This window comes from Pituophis catenifer, unplaced genomic scaffold, assembly GCF_029215685.1.
Source record: "Pituophis catenifer annectens isolate HBS135680 unplaced genomic scaffold, rPitCat1.0.hap2 SCAF_1, whole genome shotgun sequence".
Lineage (NCBI taxonomy): Eukaryota > Metazoa > Chordata > Lepidosauria > Squamata > Colubridae > Pituophis > Pituophis catenifer.
The window spans coordinates 275,673,418-275,683,732 of NW_027256881.1; the positions used below are offsets into that span (position 1 = coordinate 275,673,418).

The 10,315-nt window shown below is 40.3% G+C and overlaps 1 protein-coding gene across 1 annotated transcript; it reads right to left on the reverse strand.

Annotated features, from left to right (window-relative positions):
* Positions 1-8,487: 8,487 nt before the first annotated feature.
* Positions 8,488-9,933, reverse strand: CHRM4 (cholinergic receptor muscarinic 4). Its single transcript, XM_070931235.1, has one exon. It carries the CDS (start codon positions 9,898-9,900, stop codon positions 8,488-8,490), a length of 1,413 nt encoding a protein of 470 aa, XP_070787336.1. The 5' UTR covers positions 9,901-9,933.
* Positions 9,934-10,315: the final 382 nt, after the last annotated feature.

The following is a 10,315-nucleotide window of genomic DNA, read 5'->3' on the forward strand; positions in this document are numbered from 1 at the left end:
ACTTTTTCAACAGCCTCCCATCACCCCTTCTATTATCCTGCCTATTTATTTCCACTCCTTCCCTAAACTTTGTTTTTCTGTTTTACGTCTTCCTTGCCTTGTTCCTGGTAGAACAAAGTTCCTATTTTAATGATTCTTTAGGAATGGAGAGGTTGAAATGCATCTTCCAATATCCTTGCCCATTTGCCACATTGGGGGCATCATTGGACAAACCCAGCTCCTCTCCCCATTCCAATAAGATTCATTGCTGTTGATCAGTGCTGATGGATTTGGAGCTAATTATTGCATATCTTAAATCTCAACCACTGGACCACAACCATTTTAGAAAAACCATGGTGAAAATGCCACTAATATTCTACCAGCTGCTCCTTGGATTCCTTCAGCCCATTCCTGACATTTTCTTGTTCTTACTGTCAGTCAGAAGGAGAGGAGAAAGTTGGCAAACACTTAATGAGGTTTTTGCTGCCTTTTTTTCTAAAAATACTTTCATATGTGGGTTTCTGCACATGCATGCACATATAGACTCATTGGTAGCCTTTATAGTATTCTGTTCCTTTTTGCACGGAAGCCAAAAATAAAACTAGATTTAGGGAAAATATTTGACTCCACTTCTGCGTTGTTCTACATGGAAGAGAGGAGGGGAAAACAAATTCCTTCATGTTGTTTCAAAAGGGGTTCTCTTTTCATTATTGGGAACTTAATGTTTAAATACGGGATGAAGCAGCTATCCTTAGGATCACTGATGCTGAATGGAACAAAGGGGTAACAAAGTGTTGATTAATTTATGGTAGTATTGCTGAAGGTTGCTGGAAGAGGCATTTTCCCCCTCCAGTGCCAAAACCTTGAATCCTCTGCCCTTTGACTGGAGGGTAGGGGCTGTTTTTTGCTCCCACTGAATCAAATCCCTGGCAAACACTGGGGTCTGTGTACATAGGACCATCTATCCTACCAAGAGCCCTCTCCTACCTCCAGAAAGGTGGAGATGGCAATTTCAAGAATTCTCAGTGTATCTAAATTCTAGAAACCCTATCTATCTGGAGGACAGCAGTTTAAAAGAAGCCGGGGGTTTGAAATTCTGTTGGATAATGAGAGAACATACATAACAGATTAACAGAGTTGGAAGGGACCTTATAGGTCATCTAGTCCAACCCCCTGCTCAAGCAGGAGACCCTACACCATTTCTGACAAATGGCAGTCCAATCTTTTCTTGAAAGTCTCAAGTGATGAAGTTCCCACAACTTCTGAAGGCAGGCTGTTCCATTGGTTGATTGTTCTTCTCACTGTCAGAAAGTTCCTCCTCATTTCTAGGTTGAATCTCTCCTTGGTCAATTTCCATCCATTATTCCTTGTCTGGCCTTCAGGTGCTTTGGAAAACAGCTTGACCCCCTTCTCTGTGGCAGCCCCTCAAATATTGGAAGATGGCTATCATGTCTCCCCTGGTCCTTCTCTTCACTAGACTAGCCATGCCCAGTTCATGTAACCGTTGTAATCACATGATTACAATCATGTAAATATTGAGATACTTTTGTTATAATTATTTTGGCCTTTGGAACTGGCCTAGTTTTCTCTTAGGCAGCTTCTGCTTTGGCCCATTTTCTATTTTTTTAATGGCTGAAAAAGAAAAGACTATAACTCAGTGCAACCCTTGTTTTGATCAAGTTTCAGGTCCCGGCATCTGTTGTTAAGAAGGGGTAAGACCCTTACTTGAAGCCGCAGAGTCTGGGTTTGTGCAATTTATCTTCCTTCTAGAGAAGATGGGAGAGTTGCTGCCACAACCTATTTTGGTAAAGCTGGGGAATCCTGACTGAGCTGGATCAATGGTCCAAGCTGAAACCTCTTATGTTCTTCACCTATCTAAGTCTGACTGAGCTGTCATCTTCGTAACCAAAGCAGGACTAGAAATGTCACAGGATGATTGGAAGCAGACTCAAAGGCAGGGGACATTTTCTAATGGGGCAATACTTAATTATCCTGGTCCCCTCCTGCCCCCCCAAAAAATCCTTCCTTCGGGAACTCTGTCGCAGGCCAAGTGCCAAGCAAAACCTGGCTTTGCACCCAAAGTAGATTAGAACACCATACCAGATTCTTCAGTATGCCAAATGAGACACATAGTCCTCTAATGCCAGGATCATGTGCAGTCTGCTCTTCTCCCTTTTCTCTCCTGTAAAATTTTTTCTTTCCTTGGTTCTACATAGTTTCATATCTTTAATTGAATAGTGTTTTTTAAAAAAAATAATAATAAAATAAAAATCCATTAAGATAAAACTGCTTGTGATAGCAAGTCTGTTTCAAAAGCCTAAGCATCACCCATTTTGTTGATAGATTGTAAAAGATGACCTGCCTCCTCAGGGTGTAAACATAGAAAATCAATGTTTTCTTTGCACTATGTATTCAGAGACCTTTTATAACTCTCTTATATCTCTTAAAAATCAAATCTCTTCTTCAGCCCAACAGTGTGGATAACCTCCAGGTTATGTTGAACATTTAATACAATAAGAACAAAAATAAGAGGTAATTTCCTCTGAGGTGCTGGTGGGCCTCTCTGCATTGTAGTCTTCAAATGCTATGAACTTCTTTATTAAATATGCTAAATATCCATTCAAGCTACATTTTGTACTAAATAAGGTTCTAGAATCCCCAATATTTTGTCCTCTGAAATTATATATATTTTTTGCATCCCACTCCTGGCTGGCCCCGCCTCTCCCAGGAGTCCCCATGCAGCCCGTTTTGGATGCAGGTAAGTGCAGGGTGCGCGCAGAGGCTCTGGGAGGCTCGTGGGGGGGGGGTGAAAAACAGGCCTACTGGACGTTCGGCTTCCAGAGGGCCTCCGGAGCCTGGGGAGGCCATTTTCGCCCTCCCAGAGGCTCAAGGATAGCTTCCGGAGCCTGGGGAGGGCAAAAACGCCTCCCCACCATGGTGCAGGAGGCCGACTAGGCCACGCCCACCATGGCCACGCCCACCCAGCAACCCAGCAGAGAACCCCTTGCTAAAATTTTTGAAGCTCACCCCTGACTATAAGAACTAGGAAAACAAATTAATTTAACAATGAAAGCCAGCCAACATCAGGCAATCCGATAATTCCAAGGAGGATCAGAAATGGCACATATCTTTTACATAGATGTGCCCTAAAACTTATGCAAGATCCCATCTGTGATTTAAAACATCTAGAATTACCCAGTCATCATTAACACGATGTACATTCTATCCTCTGAACTCTTATTTCAAGACAGCAATATTTGGAATATATATTACTGCTGAGGATCCTGTGTTAGTCCACACAAGATGGAAATATTATTGATTGGCAGCTTCTCTAGCAAAGAAAATGTTTCCATTTTGTCTTGGTTGGAGTTCAATATCATTGAAATACCGGTTTTAGTCATTGAGCTAACAATTTTCTTAGCAGGTTAGTGGGAAATCCTACTTACCTCACAGAGTGGTGGTTGTCAGGAAAATAGGAGTATTGTGTGTGTTCGCTGCCTTAAGTTATTTATAAAAATAATAAGCTGGGAAATAAATAAATCTTTTAATACCTTTGGCTGATTTGCTCGTATCCAAATAAAAATAGCTTGGCCATGTTTGCATGCTTTAGTAACATGTCCTGTGACAATGAATTGTGGATACAATTCCCTTTGTATGCAATTCTGTTAATCCAAAACAGAGGTCACAATGACACTGAGAACAGGACATTTCAATCTTATTATGCTGGTGCTTCCCCAGCTGCTTTGGTCCTGATCTGCTTCTGGTTCTTGTTTAATAAGGTTGATCTGAAGTTCCTTAAAGCTACAAATAGCTTTGAACCAGGTTATTAGAAAGATCATTTTCTTCCATATGTCTTTCTCAGAATATTAGAGTCTTGAGGAGTCCCATTCCAATTCCTCATCCAATAAACAGAGACCCTTTTAAATTGTAAATCAACTTGAGAACTTTGTTATATAGCATATGAATGTTGTGGGGGTGGGGGTGGGAAACCACCTCTTAGATGACTAAGGCAAGAAACAGGAATGTGGCTTTCAATTAAGTTCTGTTGGTGCAAGGCCTGGCATTTTGCTTTTAAACTTGCAGGAAACATTTTAGTGAACCTTTGAATGCTTGATGTTAATTAGGTTAATTAATGCCAATGAAAGTACAGTGCTGTCATCAAGCTTTATTTTTGTAATAATTCCAACTTGAATAAAAGAAAACAACTATTTTGAATGCCATGGAGTCACACACTTTTCTTAACTTACCTGGCACCTCCAACCTATCCCCACGTTAAACCAAGATATATACTGAGGTCTCTTTGTCTGCAAGCAGCTTTCTTGTTTCAAGGCTCTACGTTTTTTACCTCTATGCTTAGCATTCAGACCTAGAATTTCAGAGCTTGATTTTGCAGGACACTGCAAAAGCTTGCTGCTGCTCTGTTCTTTATTGCTTCATCCATCAGAAGTCCCTGTTGGCCCAGGAAAGAAAACTCATTCATTTGCTCTGTAGTTATCACTGCTTAGCAATGCTTGTAGCCCTTCCTGATTAAAGCTACCTTTCAATTGAGTCCTCCAGGGACTTTCCAGGATGCAACAATTTGACCTCCCAGACCTGGTTATCAGAATAATAAAAGTCTGCAGGGCTATAGATTTACCTTACTTTTAAATAACAGAAAAACAACCTCAAGGGATGCATCTATTTAAGCTCATTGCTTCTTTTTAAGACAGCCACCTGGGGCAGTAGTGGGTTTCAATTTAGTTTGCTACCAGTTTGTGCGTGTGTGAGACACTTCTGCGCATGCATCCAGGCGGGTGGGCGGCGCCTCCTGCCACAGCCGCTACTGGTTTGCCCAATCTGGGGGGAACCGATAGCAAGCCACCACTGACATGGGGGTCAAGAAGGGAAATTTTTGTTCCAGATGGCAATTTACAATTAACCATGTGATTATACCTTATAGGTTCTGTTCAGCATTTAGGATTCACCCCATTTGACTGATTGTTTAATTATTTGAATGATAACGTTCTTTTCCTTTAAAGAATGATATCTGAGCCAGTTTAAAAAGTTTTTAAATCAAACAAAAACCCAATTCTTGTAAGAACCCTTGTTAAATTGTATTTTAGTGAAAATACTATTCTAAAAAAAATTGTTTCAAGACGTTGTTCAAAACTCAACTCAGCAATCTAAAATACCATCAAAGGTTTGTTTTGAGTATTTTTTTAAAAAAATGTTTTTTCCCCCTACCTTTTTAAAAGGAGCTGGCCTGATCTCCCTTGGCAGGAAGTTCCAAAGGTTGAGGGCAGCTATCACATTTAAGCAATTTCTTGCTTCAAAATATGAATCTCAGCAACTCATCACATTTGTAGTCATCATGTGGAATTACAGTAAAATGAGTCTTTTTCTCATCTACATTGCAACAATAATAATAATAATAATAATAATAATAATAATAATAATCCAAACTGGAATAAGCTTTTCCTCCTGGTTTTCCACTATATAAGTTTCAGCTTCTGTGTCCTATTGGATGCATGTTTTTATATAATTCCACTTACTTATTCCAGTAATTACATTTTCAAGGGCTTTGGAACATTTTCATAGCATATGGCAGCAGGTATCAAGGAATAAAAGTGGTTTTCAGAAAAAACCTGCACAGCCAAAGGGGATAAGAGGTTTGAAGGCTAAATTGTATGGTGAATAGCTAAGGGAAATAGGTATGTTTAGTCTAACGAAGAAAAGGCTTAGGGGAGACATGATACAGAATTCCAATACTTGAAGGGCTGTCACAGGGAAGACAGCATCCATTTATTCTCTGTTGCACCTGAGGGCAGGACATGAAGCAATGGGTGGAAACGCATTAGAAGGAGATCAACCTGTGGCCCGCCAGCAGCCAGTGGAGCTGGCAGCAGATTCGGACTGTGAGAAGGTTGGGGAGGAACATGGGCCAGTCCTGGAGTCTGGGGAAGTCTCTGACATTTGTAAACCACTTAGAGAGTACTATAAAGATCTATGTAGCAATATATAAGCCTAAGTGCTATTGCTATAAAAGATATCATAATTACCTGGACAGTGTCTAACCAGTTGAAATGTTTGCTTTAACTATTGCGGATGCAACTTGTGCAGTCCCATTTTGCAACCATTCTAGTCACCTCTTAGAGTGTGGAGTCCAGAACCAAAGTTTACAAGCAGTTAATCTTGATGTATAGGTCCAGAAAACACAAGGAAAGAAGGTTAACAAAACATTGTTAAAATTGTTAATGTACTGCTTAACCACAATTTAACCTATAATCCAGATTCCAATGAGGTGCTAGGCCTGTCAAATTATTTTAGTTTATTGTGGGAATACGGCTATGTGACAGTCCACTCTTAATTTCCTATTAAGTCATTCTAGTTCCAAAATGGTATTTTAGGATAAGTTAATTCTGAGCAAGTAATCTTTAAGCATCTTAACCAATAACTATTTCTTATTCTAGATTACCATAACTTTATTTTACATGTTATATAGCTTTACAACTTGATTAAATTTACAAAAGATCTATTATATCATCCTAACCGTTATTTAAAATATTCTAAATTGGAAGTTTTCCAATTTGATTCCCTTGGAATACATTGAATTGGCTAGGAATTCTGGCCAACAGATCCAGAGGTCACTAGATTGGGGAACACTCCCTAGTTCATCTTGAATTTTTTCATGAGACCTCTTAATTCACAAAATCTTGAGAGAGTTTCAAGTTTAATCCCTAATATCTTAAATGATGCTCTGTGGAGGAGAAGAATATTTGCAACTCGTTGAAAAAAGATTGACCCAAAGGTGTTCTATATGTAGTTCAATTCTTTTATTTGTTTAAGTGGTTCCCACTGTAGTTGTAACAAATAAATTAATAAATTAATTTTTAAAAAACACTGCAAGGCATTTTGGGCAACATTATGCAAATTATGTGAAAGGCAGTGGCAGCCTAGCTGCCTCTACAGCCACATGAAGCAGGAGCCTTTGGCCAAATGTAAGGGCATCTCTTAAACTGAGAGCCCTTAGCCATGAAATAGAGAGGTCTATAGCCATGGTCACTCCGACCAACCCAGGAAACATTGGATCACTGATTATACTCTGCTCTAATATGTTCCTAAGGGTGCCAGAGACACTGAGCAATTTAATGGGTTTACATGGAACATGAGTATTCTGGGATTTAGGCTGCATATGTACACTGGAACCCACATGCTGAGGGATCTATGACAACACTGACTAGAAGGAAAGCAATGCTCATTTACAAAGCTCATGAGTATCTTCTTAGTGTGCCCTCAAATTCATAATGCAGAAACAAGTGGGGCAGCCACTTATTGTTTTTCTCCGCCACAGCCTTCTTCAGAACCTAGTATCAATTTTTTTTATAAAAAATAAGTACATAAAAAGAAATGATACTTAAGCAAATATGTGTAGAGCAAGGGGGACTTGGTATGCATGGTGACATAATTTTAAAAGGAACAAAAACGAAGGGCTTTAAAGACTCTTAGAAAGACTTGCCAGCGTAGAGCTCTTCTTCCACCATCATTGTTGCCTGGTTTGCTGTTCTTCTTGGAGCTGCAATTGAGCTTCCACTGCTTCAAGGACACCATGCTTACCTTTGAGATTAATAACTTTAGACAACTTTGGCACATGACCCAAAATGTTGTAGAACTGACTTTGAGTATCCATGTGATATTCCTGTTTTTTGTTTTTTCAAAACAATCTGAGATGGCATTCAACCCTTCCTGAAAGAAATCTGTTTGGCCCAACAGCCTGCCATGGAGAAATGAAGTTGAGGCAGATTTGGTAAGGTCCTTGAGAAGCCTATGAAGCGGACAGGTCTATCCAGCAGCTGATATATTCCCTGAGAGGAACAAGTCCCTTGCATCTGGGACACTGGAAATTCAACTAGACAAAATCCTAGAGCCTACAAATAGAAATTGATACAGCTTGATGATTGGTGCTGAAACAATATATTTTTGTTTTCATTTTCACTGTTTAATTAATTAACCCTGTTGTCCCTTGCTACTCTTTCTGTCTCATAGGTGCACACAAGTTTAAAGCCAGCAATGCATCCAAGGAAAGAAGGATCTTTTTTGTTGCATTTCTTTCTAATATACCACCTAGCCACCAATAGAGGCATCCTAGTTTAGTCAGACAGAAATTAGAAGATCATGAAAGTTTATATTATTTCAAGAGCAGCAGGGCAAAAGAGCATGGTCTGTTACGTCTGTCTGTCGGTGATACTGTGAGGCTTCACCACATCTAATCCCTAGCTTCCTTCTTCTTCTTTGTTTTCTGAAGAAGCACAGTCAAGAGGATTATCTGGGTGGAAGATCTGCCTATTTCTTGGTGAATATTTAAGAGCCAAGTATGTTGAAATCATATGTTTTCACTAGTTCTGATTCTGCATTTGGTGAAAGGCTCCATCTAGTAATGAATGGTATGACTAAGAATAATAGAGTTATCTGGTTGGAGAATAACAAATCTCCACACACGACCCCATTGCTGAGTCTTCCCCCAAATCCAGATTATCTTGCGGTACCAATATTCCTGTACTGACACATAAGAAGATGCTTAAAGGTTTTCTTGAAGGTAGCATTGCAAAGGGCATAACAAGCTGGGTTGATGGTGCTGTTGACATAACACAACCAGTACCCAATGGACCAGACTGTTTCAGGAACACAATAATCACAGAAAGTATTAATGAGAACCATCACATTGTAAGGTGTCCATGTCAAAATGAAAGCCAACAAGATGGCAAAAATGGTTCTGGTGACTTTCTTCTCTCGAGCTGCCATTTGTCGCTTCTTCCTAACCTGACTCCTGGCAATGCTGGCAAATTTCCTGGCAACGTTAGCTGGACGGCTGTTTGATAAGGTAATTGGGGTGGAACGGGCTTCTTTCTCTGCGACAATCTCAATGGCAGTGACACATTCAGTCCCAGTTTGTTTAGTGACTATCTTAATTTTGGACCACTTAGAGCCAGGGTTGATCCGAGGATGGGCAGGGCTCTCACCTGTATCAGCTGGTACAATCTCCAGCCCCTGTTTCTCTTTATTCGTCTGGGTGATACTTACTGTGCTGGATTCATTAGAGGTTTCTTTCTCCTCTTGGTGGCCAGTAGTTTCAGATGGTTGCAACGGCTGCTCTTCTACTTTCCCATTTTTTGCTTCCTCCTTCACCTCCACCACTTTCTTGGGAGAATTGTTGTTATTCTGCTTGACCAGAGGACTTTTCAGAAAACTGAGTGGCTTAGTCCGCTTCTCTTTCTTACTCTCTGGTTTGTGCCTTCTCACACGGCTCCGGCTGGCCAATGAGATGTGGATGTACAGCACAGTCATGATAACCACTGGGAGGTAGAAAGCAGCAATGGCTGTGCCAAAGGTTACAGCCGGATTGGAGAGGAACTGAATGTAACACTGTCCTTCTGGTACTGTCCTCTCTCCGACAATGAACTGCCAAAACAATATGGCAGGTGCCCAGAGGATAAAGGATAATATCCAAGCAACTGCAATCATCAGTCCTGCCATTTTGGTTGTCCGCCTAGCTGGGTAGGTCAGTGGTTTGGTAACGCAGAAATAGCGGTCAAAACTGATGATGAGTAAGTTCATGACAGAGGCATTACTCACTACATAGTCCAGCGCCAGCCAGAGGTCACATACTACAGCCCCAAGTGGCCAATAGCCCTTAACTATATACACAGTGTAGAGATTCATTGAGAAGATGCCAATTATCAAGTCAGCACAGGCCAAGCTAAAGAGGAAATAGTTGTTGACAGTCTGAAGTTGGCGGTTCACTTTGATGGACAGCATGACCAAGATATTTCCAACCACAGTGACAAGACTAAGTGACCCAGTTACGGTAGCTATGAAAATCATTTCCACAATTTTATACTTAGCGATGTTTTCCTTGGTGAAATTGCCATTGGTGAAGTTGGCCATCCTTAACAGTTCAGGCTGAGAAGACAAATTATATGTGAAGTCTGCAGAAAGGGAGGGAAGGAAGGAAGGAAGGAAAAAGACATTGGAGATATATTATACATCTGCAACACTTAAACAATAGAGCAAGCTTTGACAACTCAATTGGGACTGGGAAGACTAGTATTCAAATCTCCATTAAGCTGTGATGCTCATGGGGTACCAAGTTTAGTTCCTTTATGTCAGCTATTTCAAAATTTAGTTAACTAGATGGGATGAAGTTTAGCCCATATGTTTTTACTTTTTGAGATCTACAGGCTCTAAAACTTTCAAATAACATTGCAAACATCATTCTGTCACTTCTCTGGATTCTATGCACCCAACTTTTTATTCAGAATTAATATGAGTTATTGTAACCATACAATGTTTGGTCAGACAA